The sequence below is a fragment of the Trachemys scripta genome, chromosome 12 (genome assembly GCF_013100865.1).
Source record: "Trachemys scripta elegans isolate TJP31775 chromosome 12, CAS_Tse_1.0, whole genome shotgun sequence".
NCBI classification, from domain to species: domain Eukaryota; kingdom Metazoa; phylum Chordata; order Testudines; family Emydidae; genus Trachemys; species Trachemys scripta.
The window spans coordinates 40,145,685-40,159,773 of record NC_048309.1 but is presented as its reverse complement, the minus strand read 5'-3'; the positions used below and the strand labels follow the sequence as shown (position 1 = coordinate 40,159,773).

The window sequence follows — 14,089 nt, the reverse complement described above, 5'->3', positions numbered from 1 at the left end:
AGGCTGCAGGCAGGGGAGGAGGGTGCCGAAATGGGGGGGCAGATAAGGGGGCTAGCAAGGACTTGGAGGGGGGGTCAGTCACTGACGTAAGATGGAAGTCCGGCTCCTCTAGCTGCACTAGGGGAGGGAAGGTTACAACAACATCAGGGGGTGCAGTGATCAACCAAAACGGGGGGGGCACAAGCACATGGGAGGGGGCATGGGCACTCAAATGGAGGGGCCAATCAGGGCAAAGGGGGCTGCAAAGGAAGGGGAGCAACCAGGCTGGGAGAGGGGCAGAGGAACCAAGGGGCTAACTGTAGGGCTGGGGTGGGACAAACAAACAAAGCTGCAGAGGGAGACGGACGGGGCAGGCAACCAAACTGAAGCTGGGGAGGGGCAACAGGCAGCAAGGGGCAAAGCTGGGGGGCCTGTTGCAGAGGGGAGGGGTCAGTCCGGGGGGGTAGGTGCGCCCACGAGCGCTTGCACAAAAGTCAATGTTTGGGCTGCTGCCGCTGCAGGCCCAAATGATGGCAATAGGGCGCGGCAGGCCAGGAGAGCAGCCGAGTCCCAGAGGCAGGAGCTGAGGCAGATGGTAAGTAGCCAGTGGGGATGGTGGAGGGGGCAGCAGTGGGTGTGGGCATTGGGGGGACACAGATGGCTCCATGCCACACCCCCTGTGTCCCCACAAACACAGTCTAGACCCCCACCACTAGAGCACAGTTTGAAAGTTACTCAGTCCTTGATGGCCCCCTTCACAGTGGTCTGCAGAATCCCTGTGTGCTTCCCCAACAGCAGAAGGTCCTTGTTGTCTTCCCCCTCCTCTAGGTGCCAGCAGCTCCCGGGTGGCAAGGACAGCAGCAGCAACTCCAGCAAGTCTGGTGGCCAGGCAGGAAGGACCCCTCACAGGTGGTAGAGGTGGTGGTGGGGTCCTGGCTTCTTCCTCCAGAGTGGGGGGGAGAGGGGGCTGGCCAGCAAGGCCCCTCGCTCAGCACTGGCAGCAGCAGTCCAAGGAGGGAACTCCAGCCCAGGATGGGAGGGAGGAAGAGCTCCAGCCAGCAGGGCAGTCCGAGGATACTAAGCACTCCCTGTACCTACTGGGTTCCGGGAAGTGGGCGGGTTTCTGCCCGCCTACCGCTGAAGGACCCCCCAACCCCAGCCTAAGGGGAGGATCTACGTGACCTGGAAACCAAATGATTACGGGGGACAACTAATGTAAAAACAGGGACAGGAGTGCAGTCAAAGGAAGGGAACCTGACGGGGACACCGAGCAGAGAACCCCGGACAGCGCCCACTGCTCCTCAAAGGTGTCAAAGGAGCCAGTGGACGCCGCCCAGAGGAACTCTGCCCGGATACGTGACCGAACGGAGGACCTGAAATAGGCCCCACAGTCACAGGAGACTCCATCGGCCAACCTCCTCACTCTGGTTTTATAGATGGCCTGTTTAGCCAGGGCCAAGAGGAAGTTGACCAGGAGGTCCCGTGACTTTGTGGGGCCACGGATAGGGAGTGCGCAGAGAAGGATGTGAGGGGGAAAGTGCAGCCAGAAATGTAATAGTATATTTGTGAGGAGCCGGTATAGGGGCTGCAACCTGGCGCACTCCAAGTAAACATGCACCAGGGACTCCCTCACACCGCAGAAAGGACAGGTGTCCAGGACAGGGGTAAACCGCGCCAAGTACACACCCGTGCTCATGGCCCCATAAAAGAGCCGGCAGCTGATATCCCCGGCGGGCTTCGGGACCAGGATGGAGTATAGGCTGGCCCACCGGGGCTTCTCACCCTCTAGAGGTGGCAGGAGGTCCCACCACTTTGTGTTGGGGCGAGATGCGAGGGTGAGGAAGTGAAGGGTGTGGAGCACAAGCATGTATAGGTGTTTCCTTGGCACGGTCTGGAAGCAGACCAGCTGCAGATCGTGCAGCCGGCTCACGGAGAAGGACCAGGGGAGCCAGTTAGGTCCACGGGGCAGGGGTCCGATGTAAAGGTCCAGAGGGCTGGGATGGAGGGTGGACGGGGCTCGCCCTCGTGCAGGACCTGGTTGAGGTAGACCTGAGCAGCGGGTGGCAAAGCAGTCCTCACCTCCTGAAGTACGCGCCAGGGAGTACAAGGCCTGGAGAGCCCCATGCACCTAGCGAGCATCAGGGGATCCAGCCAGTCTCCCCGGTCGTAGTCCAGGAGGTCTCCGACTCTGGTGACTTCTGCCAGGACCAATCTCTGGCGCACCGTGGGGGACTCCGCCATACACACATGGAGCTGGGGGTTGTGTAGCAGGGGCTCCGCGAGGAGATCTGGCCCCCCGGTGGCCGCCACGGACCTGGTCACTGAGAACAGTTTCCAGGTCCGGAGGAGGTCCTGGTAGAAGACCAGCAGCCTGGAGAGGTCTCGCGGAAGACCTCTCGGATTGAGATAAAAGAGCTGCTGGTCGTATCGGAGCCCTCGGAAGCGGTGCAGGAAGGCGTGCACCAGTACACTCCACGCCGGACTACCTGCACCATAAAGGAGCCTCTGCACAGAGAGAGGCCATCACGGTGACCAGATGGTGATCTGAAAAAGGGGCCGGCCGGATGTTGGAGGAGTGGGCCCATGAAAGGTGGAAGCGTGACAAGTAGATGCGGTCCAACCAGGTGTGGCATGACCGATGGGCTTTCATCTGGACATAGGTGAATGTGGAGACATCGTCCGGGTGGTGGTCGCGCCAGACGTCCACCAGGGAGTGATGTTCCACAATCTCCCAGAGGACGTCCGCGGCGGCCGGGCACTGCTCGGTCCTCGAGCGGTCCCGCTCCTCAAGGGTGGTGTTAAAGTCCCCGCCCAGGACCAGGCACTCACGAGGATCCAAGGAGCTGAGGAAGGCGGACGCCTGCTGATAAAAAGGCAGCCGCTCTGGGCCCGATGTCGGGGCATAGACGTTGACAAGGTTGACCACAAGCCCTGCCATGAGGATCCGAAGGTGCAGCAGGCGGCCCGGCACAGCCTCAGCAACCCCCAGCACCTTGAAGGAGAACAGGGTCGCCACTCCAGCCGTACGAACTGTGAGATGGCTAAAATAGACCCTGTCCCCCACTCCAGCCGCCAGCTGTCTTCGACAGCCGGATCCGTGTGGGTCTCCTGCAGGAAAACCTCAAAGTACCTCCCCTCCTGAAGGAAGGAGAGCACCTGGCACCTGCGGAGACCCACCCTACAGCCCCAGGTGTTCAATGTTACAAAGGTGATAGGTGACATGAGGAGGGATGGGGGGGGATCCTCGCCAGCAAGGCCCCATTGGGCCGCGCAGCAAACCGTGACCCTCCCCGAAGGTGAACAAGGAGTCACGGAAGCTGCGGACCCACTGGTAAGCCGCGGCGCCCTGCTTCCCGGTCCTTTTACCCTCCCCCATGAGAGCCCTCGCGGCCCGGAGGATCTGATGGAAATCCCCCCATCGCTGGAGAGTGAGCAGCACCTTATTGCGGGAGCCACGGACATCTTCTAAAAACTCCTGCAGCTCCTCTCGCAGCGTATGCGGGGGTGGGGTCACAGGCTTCTGGTCATCCTCTGCTGGGGCTCCTGGCACAGTCCCATGGTCCACCGAGATGGGCAGGCAAGGGGCGGACCCTCGACGTGGCGCCCAATGGGCCGGCGCCACGCGGCCCGCTCAGACCCCAGCTCAATGGGGGGTGGCGGAGGGAAGATAGCAGCCCCTTGTGGGTTGGGACTGGGAAACACAAAGGCCACACCTCGGGGGTCACCCACCGAGAAAGAGAAGGAGACGTCCCCAGGAGCGGCAATGGGACGGGGTCAGGAGTAGGGGCAGGGCTGGGGGCAGGAGTAGGGTCAGGAAGAGGGACAGAGGTGGGATCCTGGGCCCCAGGAGCTGGACTGCTGGAAGGTAGCTCCTCTCGATTGGGCTCAGGGGTCTGTGGGTTAGGGAGGGGGTCCCCAGTGATGCCGGGCACAGGCTCAACGGCAGATGTAACAGCCATGGCATCAGGAGGTGGACGATCCTCAGCGGGGCCCCCACCTGGGAATGAATTTGGTTGCCCTACGCCAACGAGGGATACCCCTGGTAACTCGGGTCCCGGCCGCGAGGCATCGGCTGTCGCCTCAACAGGCTTGGCGGCCGTCAGCGGGGTATCACCCGCTGCCGGGCAGGTCGAAGAGTCCAGGAGACCCTTGGAGGCGGGAGCAGAAGCAGCAGTTAGGGGGATGGACCATGGAGAAAGGGGGGCTGGGGTGAGGTCGGCCAGATCGAGGCCCGCTGGCAGAGTCTCGTCCTCCCTCTGGATGACCGGGGTCAGACCCAGGGCCTCTATCTCCTCATAGATGGAAGGGAGCTCACCTCCCACCACCCCAGGATCCTCCCCACTAGCACCCGAGGAGACGCTTGCCTCGGGCATTGCAGGGGGTGTAGGTGGCAAGGGGGGAGGAGGGGCTTCATCAGGGGCCTCCGCGAAGAGGGACTGCAGAGGATGGATGTTGGTACCCTCCGGTGTGCCACATCTTCCCCAGCCGGCACTGGTGGATGGAACACACCCGGGGGCAAGGCGGAAGGCTCGGCAGCGGTGCCCCCCTTCCTGGTTTTCCGGGGGGCGTCCACACCGGATGGCAGGAGTGGAGCTCTAGCCTTCCACTTGCCCCGCTTTCCCTGTGCTAGGGTCCAGCCCTCCATGGCATCGTCTGCAGGCTGGTCAACAGGGGTCGGGTCGGGGGGCAGGGATGATGACTCAGGGACTCGAGGAGGTGACGGTGGGGCAGCACAAGGGGGGGCGGATTCCCCCTGGGGTGGGCCCTCTCCCACGCCTGGTGATACCCCCACCACACCCTCCTCTATGGGCCCCGCCACAGTGCATGCAGCAGAGGCGGGGCTCTCCTGCTCGTCTGGGCACACTGGGGGAGGTACTCCTTGGGCCCGAGCGGGAGCAGAGGACACTGAGCACTCCCTGTAGCGGAGTTGTCACCCGCTCCTGCCCTAAGGCGCTTAGAACAGCCCTGGGAGAGAGCTGTGGATGGGAAAGCAGCTAACAGGCTGATTGGGGAAGCAGTCGCAGCTGGGCCATGCCCCAATCAGGCTTCAGCTGGCCCTATATAAGAGGCTCAGAGCCAGGAGCTCAGCAGTCTCTCTCTAGTTGTAGAGGGAGATGGATCTGGCTGCAGGGATCTGAGCAGAGAACCTGAGTGGAGCAGGGCTGGGGAAAGGCAGAGGAGCTGGGGAGCTCCAGCCTGGAAAGCCCCAGGTTGCAGCCAAGTAGAAGGCCAATGAGTAGAATCATAGAATCATAGAATCTCAGGGTTGGAAGGGACCTCAGGAGGTATCTAGTCCAACCCTCTGCTCAAAGCAGGACCAATCCCAACTAAATCATCCCAGCCAGGGCTTTGTCAAGCCGGGCCTTAAAAACCTCCAAGGATGGAGATTCCACCACCTCCCTAGGTAACCCATTCCAGTGTTTCACCACCCTCCTAGGGAAATAGTGTTTCCTAATATCCAACCTAGACCTCCCCCAATGCAACTTGAGACCATTGCTCCTTGTTCTGTCATCTGGTACTGGGGGTTGCAGAGGGCAGCCCCAGGGCTAGGCCAAGGCAGCAGGTCCAAAACCCCTTGTCTGTGATGAATGGCTGATACTGCAGTCTGCCCCAGGGCATGTGGCTAGATGATGACTGGCAGTAACCTGATACTGAGGTAATGTGGGGATAGGGGGTGGGGGTTCCTTGGGGAGGGGAGACCCTGAGACTGAGGGGTGTACGGGCAGAGGGCAGCACCCCAGATAACAGGGCACTGGAGTCCAGGGAGGGACACGGGGGCCAAGCGATAAGCCGGGCACTGGCCTGAAGAGGGCACTCCTGGGTCAAAGATCTAATTTCCAGAGATGACCAGCAGGAGGCGCCACAGCAGTGAGTCCCGCAATGCGACAGGCACCAAACTCATTAGGCTCCTTTGACAATCCTGCCATGTGGCCAGATCTGAAAGGTAGTCAGTTGCCTGAAGATGCAGACAGGCATTTAATGAGATGGTCAAAGGTGTGTAAATAGGCTAGATGCTAAATTGCATTGATCTCAATGGCACTGAGCTGCCTAACCTGCTTCGACTCTTTAAAAATTTCACTAGGGCCTGGATCCTCAAAGGTATTTAATCACCTGACTCCCATCTGCATCTTTAGGCATCGAAGTACATTGGGAATCTGGCCCATAATGAATAAGGTATCATGGCTAAAATGAGCCCTAAATTACCAGCCAATTTGCATCCTAATGTAGAAAGCAAGATAGAACAATGTGAGTTATGATTTTAGAATCTAAAAAGACCCAGTTTTCTAGTTCTTAAGCTGGTTTCTTCGGTAAAATGCAGTGTATAAGCATTCACATTTACATGTGCCTATGTGTTGCACATCAAACTCTGAATAGATGTACATGCAAATGACATTTTTTCTTACATAGATTGACCCAGTTTCTTTTTTTTTTCTTTCTTTTCCTTCAAGAAAACTGGAATTTCTAGGGATTTTTTCTACAATGATTTTGTGGTGTTCAGACCACGGCTTCCCCAGCAGAAATCTGCTCCCCTAACATCCACAAGTTCAGGTTCTTGTCTGAGCTCTGACTGCCTTCTGCACACTGTGTCCCACATGCAGTAATACTCAGCAGCGTCTTCGCGTCTCAGCTCAGTCATATGCAAGTACAACAGGCTCCTGGAATTGTCTCTGGAGATGGTGAATCGACCTTGCACTGAAGAAGCATAATTTTTTGTATTTCCGGCCCAATAGCTAATGGTTGATACCCATTCCAGTCCCTTTCCAGGCATGATTCTGTACCAGGCCATCCAATAATCATCAAAAGTGAATCCGGAGGTTTTGCAGGAGATCCGGAGAGAGTCCCCGAGCATTTTAACTTCTCCACCAGATGCCACAAATTCTAATTTTGACTGGATACCTGGATAGAAAAAAAGAGACATGGAGACTTCTATAACAATACTTGGGCATCTCCCATGTCTGCAATACTGACCCATAATATCATCTCTCTGATTCTGAGGAGAGTTCTCTTGGGAATTTGCTGTTCATTGCACACACAGGGGATGCAGGTTGTCTAGATCAGGGTAATCAATTATTTTTTGTCAGGGTCCAGATTTCTTGGTCAAGATCCAGTCAAGGTCCAGACTCCAGAGAAAATAATAATAATTAATAAGTAAATAAAAAGATTTCAAGTCCATTCAAAAGGATCTGGCAGTCCGCATTTGGCTTGCAGCCACCGAGTGACTACTCCTGGTCTTGATTTTCTCTCCCAGAGCTGTAGAGTCAGGCAAATCAAGGCCTTTAAACAAGAAATTCAGTTCTGTATTTTGCACATGTTTTGTTTTATAAAAGTGAGATGAACTCCAGCCCAGAATCCCCTGCATTTTATATTCCATGACTTGTGTGGCTTGACTGAGGGGAAAAAATAATAATATTCATGGAATTAACAACAGCTGGGCTCATTTTCCCATGGGCTGACTACGCTGAATCCTGCTCCCATTCCCTTTTTCGTTTCTTTTCTTTTTATTTTTGGTCTGTTCAAGATGGAAGCTGCTTGGGACAAGGACTGTCTCTTCCTATGGGTAACACGGTGATCTTTTTACAGTTGGTAATACTTTATCCCCAAAGTAGCCACATTCCTACAATGGAACTATTCAACCTGATTAAGGATATTGCAGTCTGGTCCTATATGGTTTTTATTAACAGCACAAAACACAAGTACTAGTATATATTATTTATATTCGAATACCACCAGATAGATAGATAAACAAGGTAGGTGAGGTCATATCTTTTAATAGACCAATTTCTGTTGGTGAGAAAGACAAACTTTCAAGCTACACCGAGCTCGTCCTCAGGTCTGTTAGCTCAAAAACTTGTCTTGCTCACCAACAGAAGTTGGTCCAATAAAAGATGTTGCCTCACCCACCTTGTCTCCCTAATATCTGGGGACAGACAGGGCTCCAGTAACACTGCATGCAACCTAGATAGATAGACGGATGCATGAATGCACAGGGCACAGCCAGCATGTCAGAAACACCCAATCCTTGTGCCCTGTTCAAGAAAAACATAAAACAATTTATATTCTCTTTGATCACACACCCAGCCCATGTTGGAAAATGGAGACACCCCCACCCACACACACACCTTGCAAGATCTCCTTTTGCCCCATCATAAAGCACAGATAAGCCCCTTTGGTGGGAGTCCTAACAAACCCTGGTGAGATGCTTGGATTCTGGTGTTCCTTGGGGTTGTGGGGTAGGGGGAAATGGGGGCACTTCAAGGGGACAGGAAAGAGCTGGTGCCCAGGGAAAAGGAAAAGTTTCTTGGTATTCAGTTCCAGAGAAAGAAAGTGGATGGAAGCAGGTAACCCTGTACTATGGTTAACACAGAGTGGATAGACTCCGCCTGTTTCTATCAGGGTTTTCTAGCATTCAGGCCTTTGGCTTCCTCAGCAGAAACCTGCTCCCCCAACCACAAGTCACGGTTCTTGTCTGAGCTCCCACTGCCTTCTGCACACCGTGTCCCACGTGCAGTAATACTCAGCAGCGTCTTCGCATCTCAGCTCAGTCATATGCAAATACAACACGTTCCAGTCATTGTCTCTGGAGATGGTGAATCGCCCTTTCACAGACTCAGAGTAATATATTGCATCCCCGTCTTTGCTAATTGTGGCAACCCACTGCAGTCCCTTCCCAGGTGCGTGTCTGACCCAGGACAACCAGATGCCACCAAAGTGGAATCCGGAGGTTTTGCAGGAGATCCGGAGAGAGTCCCCGAGCATTTTAATTTCTCCACCGGATGCCACAAATTCATAGTTTGACTGGACTCCTGGATGGAAAAAACAGACATTAAGACTCATGTAAAATAACCGCCAACGTCTTTAGCAATTAAATTACCTTTGAAAGCGAATAGAATGGATGCGAAGCTGAGCCAGTGTTTCATCTTTCTGATTCTGGGGAGAGGTCCCAGGGGGTCGGCTGGTAACTGCACGGACCCGCGGGGCTGTGGGTGTGTCTCCGAGAGCTGCAGGATCAGGGGACTAGTCCGCGCTAAGCAGGAAATGAACTCCAGCCCAGAGTGAGCTGAGTTTCAGAGACTGGTTTTCGTGCTGCTTAGCTCTTTGGTGGAATGTACTAAGCACAGATCTAATAACAGGTGTGCACCAAAACTCTGCCCACTTTGGTTTGTGTTGTTAGCCAATTCCACCTCCCTTTTCCTGCCTTGTCTACTTAGACTATAAGCTCTTCAGGACAGGGGCTGTCTCTGACTGTCTGTGCAGCTCCCAACACAATGGGACCCGGATCTCAGTTACTCACTGGGTATGTTCAGTGCCCAGCACCATCAGGCACCGATCTCTAGGTAGGACCATAATAGACATGATAAATAACGGCATTCTCATTCTGGATTTCTTACTCAGTCTTCCTGGACTGAAAACTCCTTGGGGAGTAGAGGGCCTTATTTTTCTGGGCAGAGAAGCCCTGACTAGAACCAGGAAGAGGGTGGGATTTTAAAAAATGCTTTTTGGATTTAGAAGCACAGTTTCTATGCCGAGTCGATGGGATTTGCACTCCTAAATCCCCAGCGTGCTTCTGAAACTCTTTGGCTCTTGGCAAGCTTCTCCAGCTCCTTTGTGCTAAGGCACTTCACACCTGCCTAGAGCGGGGTGAGGGTTGGGCTTTCGGTTTTGTGACTAGTTTATTCTCCAAAATACACAGTTTTGAGTCAATCAAATTTGTTCATGAATATGGGTCAAATTCAGCAAATAGTTTCAGCCAAAATAACGAGGGGGGGGGGTTGGCATTTTTTAAACAAAATGTTTTGACTTTTTGTGTCAGAATGGTGTTAGGTAGATTTAACTATTTTAAAAAGGTAAAAAACACCCACAAATGAACTGAAATGTTTCAGGTCAAAAAAATCGTTGTATTCAACCCAAAACAAATGTTTTCATTTTTGGTGAGAAAAACTGTCATTTCCACTCAATGCAAAATTAACCTTTTTTTTTATTATTTTTCAAAGAAGCACTGAACCAAAAAAATCAATGATTTGCCCAGGTTCGGTTCTGACTTTGCTGCACCCAAATGGATTTTTTTTAATATCCATGAACCTTTTTATTTCATTAATTTCATTCCGTTAATTACACAGTTTGCATATCCTCATTTTACAAGGGCCAATGAGTGCTCAGAACACTCTTAGGCCTTGGCTACACTTGCGAGTTACAGCGCTGTACCTCACTCCCCGTCCACACTGGCAAGGCACGTACAGCGCTGTACCTCACTCCCCGTCCACACTGGCAAGGCACGTACAGCGCTGTACCTCACTCCCTGTCCACACTGGCAAGGCACGTACAGCGCTGCATCTCCCTGGCTGCAGTGCTGCTGGTATTCCACCTCCCCGAGAGGAATAAGAGATGCAGCGGAGTGGCTACAACTCCAGGGTGTCAGTGTGAACAAGGAGTTAACTTGCTGCGCTGTGATAATCCCCTTATCAAGTGGCCCCTCGTCTCATGTTGTGATCAGCTCCAGGAATGCGGAAGTGCCTTTCAAAGCTCCCTACCAGAGAGAAAAAGCAAACATTTTGCTGTTTGCTTTGAGTGAGTGAATGAGAAGTGGGGGGGGCAGGAGGGTCGGAACTTGCAAGGCAGCGTGCTGACAGCGTGCTCAGCACCCCAAAAAGCCCTCTCTCTCACCCCACACTCCCTGTCACACTCCACCCCCCCTTTTGAAAAGCACGTTGCAGCCACATGAACGCTGGGATAGCTGCCCATAATGCACGGCTCCCAATGCACCTGCAAACGCTGCAAATGTGGCCATGCTAGTGTCCTGTCAGCTGTCAGTGTGGACAGACTGCAGCGCTTTCCCTATTGCACTCTCCGAAGGCGGGTTTAACTCACAGCGCTGTACAGCTGCGAGTGTAGCCAGACCCTGAGGCCTTGGCTACACTTGCAGATGTCCAGTGCTGTGAGTTAAACCTGACTTCGTGCAGCTGAGTAGGGAAAGCGCTGCAGTCTGTCCACACTGACAGCTGCTAAGTGCACTGTCGTGGCCACATTTGTGGCAATTGCAGTGCTATTGGGAGCGGTGCATTATGAGCAGCTATCCCACAGAGCACCTCTTCCCATTCTGGCGCCATGGGTTGTGGGAAGGGGGCGTGGGTGCGGGGGATTCTGGGTCCTGTCCCAATGCCCCATGATGCATCGCTTCGCATCCCAGAAATCCCTTTGTTTCCATCCACCTTTGGCCCCATCTTTCAATGGTTTCTGTGCAGCGCGATCTGTCTGCGGGTAATGAGTCCGAACTGCTGAGGCGTATGCTGACGAGTCTCGCCAGCACATCACGTTTGGCTGTCGAACTATTCCTTAAGATCCAAAGTGACAGTGAGAGTGAGGGTGAGGAGTCCGACGATGCTATCAAGCCGCGTAACGCGTACGACATGAAATTGCTTGTGGCATTCACGGACATGCTCAGCACCGTGGAATGCCGCTTTTGGGTTCGGGAAACAAGCACCGAGTGGTGGGATCACATCATCATGGAACTCTGGGATGACGAGCAGTGGCTGCAGAATTTTCGGATAAGAAAAGCCACTTTCATGGGACTGTGTGAGGAGCTTGCCCCCACCCTGCAGTGCAAGGACATGACACTGAGAGCTGCCCTGCCAGTGGAGAAGCGGGTGGCTATTGCAGTCTGGAAGCTGGCAACTCCAGACAGCTACCGGTCGGTCGCAAACCAGTTTGGAGTGGGAAAGTCGACCGTTGGAATCATGTTGATGCAAGTTTGCAAGGCCATTAATCGCATCCTACTCAGAAGAACCGTGACTCTGGGTAACGTGCAGGAAATAGTGGATGGCTTTGCACAAATGGGGTTCCCTAACTGTGGAGGGGCGATAGATGGGACGCACATTCCTATTCTGGCACCACCCCACCTAGGATCTGAGTACATTAATCGGAAGGGGTATTTCTCTATGGTTATCCAGGCGCTTGTGGATCATCGTGGGCGTTTCATTGACATTAACACAGGCTGGCCCGGAAAGGTGCATGACGCACGTATCTTTCGGAACACTTGGCTGTTCAGGAAGATGCAGGCCGGGATTTTTTTCCCAGAGCGGAAGATCAGGTAGGGGAAGTTGAAATACCCATTCTGATCCTTGGAGATCCCGCTTACCCATTAATGTTCTGGCTCATGAAACCCTACACAGGGAGCCTTGACAGCAGCAGGGAACGGTTCAACTACAGGCTGAGCCGGTGCCGAATGACTGTGGAGTGTGCCTTTGGCTGTTTAAAGGGCCACTGGCAATCTCTGTATGGGAAGCTGGACTTGGCCGAAAACAGCATCTCCACAGTTATAGCCGCGTGCTGTGCCCTCCATAATATTTGTGAAGGGAAGGGTGAAAGCTTCACTCAGGCATGGACCTCCGAGGTTCAACACCTGGAGGCTGAATTTGCACAGCTAGAGAGCAGGGCTATTCCAGGGGCCCAGCACGAGGCTGCAAGGATTAGGGATGCCTTGAGGGAGCAATTTGAAAACCAGCAGTGATATCTGGTGCCCTGCACGGGAGTGAAGTGCAGTAGTTCCAATCTTTAGGAATCAGTGTCTGCTTAGCAGACAAGCAGACTTGCAGTGCCTGTTTATTTCCTGGGCTAAGGAGTCTTTTACTTTATGCAATAATAAAGAATGTTTTCAAAGCCAAAAAATCCATTTATTGAAAAGAAAAAAAATTATTTATTGAAAAGAAACAAGGGGGTAGAGTGGGGAACGGTACAATCACAGATTCGCGTATGTCCTGTCTGGTGTGCTGTGCAGTGAGTGCTGCACTTCAGGACAGCTATACTGCACGGTGATGGGGGTTGAGTGCAGAGGGTAAGGGTCGTGGTCTTCAGGGCTGGGTGGTGAAGATACTGGTGTTGGAGGCAGTGGGTGGCGTGAAGAACCCGGAAGTTGGGGAAAGTGGGTTGGAGGTGACAGTGGGGCACAACGGAAAGAGTTTTGGGACAAGGGCTGTAGGGGGGGTGGCGTTTGCGTTTGCGGTACTGCTCCTCTTTCTGCATGGCTATGAGCTCCTGGATAGCGTCTGCTTGGCGCTGCAGGATGCTTATGAGCCGATCCGTGCTTTGCCGCCAGTGCGCTGCGTTTTCCTGGTGGATCCTGCTTTCTCTCTCCCTCCAGTCCTGTGCTTTCTCATTCTCTTTAATAGATTGCCGCATCCCTTCTTGCAGCATGTCTTCTTTGCTTTTTCGCGGTCTCTTCCTGAGTCTTTGCAGTCTCTGAGCAGGCGATAAGAGGGACGGCTGAGGTCTCAAGGTTGATGCTGCTGTATAGGCAAAATGCAACATTTAACAGAGGCAGCATTGTTTATACCAGACAGAGTAATGATTTCCCCCGCACTTAAGGAGTAGAAAACACACAGGGTCTACACAATTGCATAATCTTCCTGTCCGAAACAGAGCAGACACATGGTGAGTAAGGGGGACTGATTGTTTCAGGGCTGCACTGTCCTCTGGGTTTCTGTGCCTTGGGTAGAGCCAACAGCTTCAGGGGGCACCTACACTGAGCACTGTCCCAACATTTTCCACAGGAGTTCATCCTGGATGATATCTCGCTGCTGAGGGTGACCTGGGAAGCAAGGGAGGGTCTTCTACTGCAATGCAGCTTCCGCCCTGGCCCATATGCAGCTTGCCTGTGTGCAGCAATGGTCCCCCCGCCCCTCGCGGCACAGTGGCGCGGACACGTTAGCCTGGCTGGGACAAGGACCACGGTGGCTCTCCCGATAAACCTGCGCAAGCGCATTGCACACGTTCTGGATGAGACATTCGAGGAGATTACCGAGGCCGATTACCGCGATGTGATAAACCACATCAATGCACAATTCCGCATCTAGGCATGCATGCCTAACCCTCCTCTCCCAAAGAGCCCACACTGAAAAAATTCCTTCCCGAAAAAAAAACCCTCTTACTGGAAACCTTCTCTTCTGTTTGTCCTCCATTAAGTACCGACCGCTGCGACTGGCTACCTTCCTCCTGGCTCGAGAAGAGCTCCTGGCTGCATGGCTCCAGGGATTCCGGGGTGTCTCCATCCGGCCCACCACCATCATTCCCGTTTTCCTCCTCTTCCTCTTCCCGCCCCCCCCCCCCCCCCCCCCCC

The 14,089-nt window shown here is 53.8% G+C and overlaps 1 protein-coding gene across 1 annotated transcript in view; it reads right to left on the bottom strand.

Moving 5' to 3' along the window:
* Positions 1 to 1,905: 1,905 nt before the first annotated feature.
* Positions 1,906 to 14,089, bottom strand: part of LOC117885463 — a 33,275-nt gene continuing 21,091 nt past the window's right edge. Inside the window, exons 7-8 of the mRNA XM_034786766.1 lie at positions 4,017 to 4,470; positions 1,906 to 2,028 (exon numbers count right to left, since the gene is read on the bottom strand). Coding sequence (XP_034642657.1) covers positions 1,906 to 2,028; positions 4,017 to 4,470 — 577 coding nt within the window. The remainder of the gene's footprint in view (positions 2,029 to 4,016; positions 4,471 to 14,089) is intronic.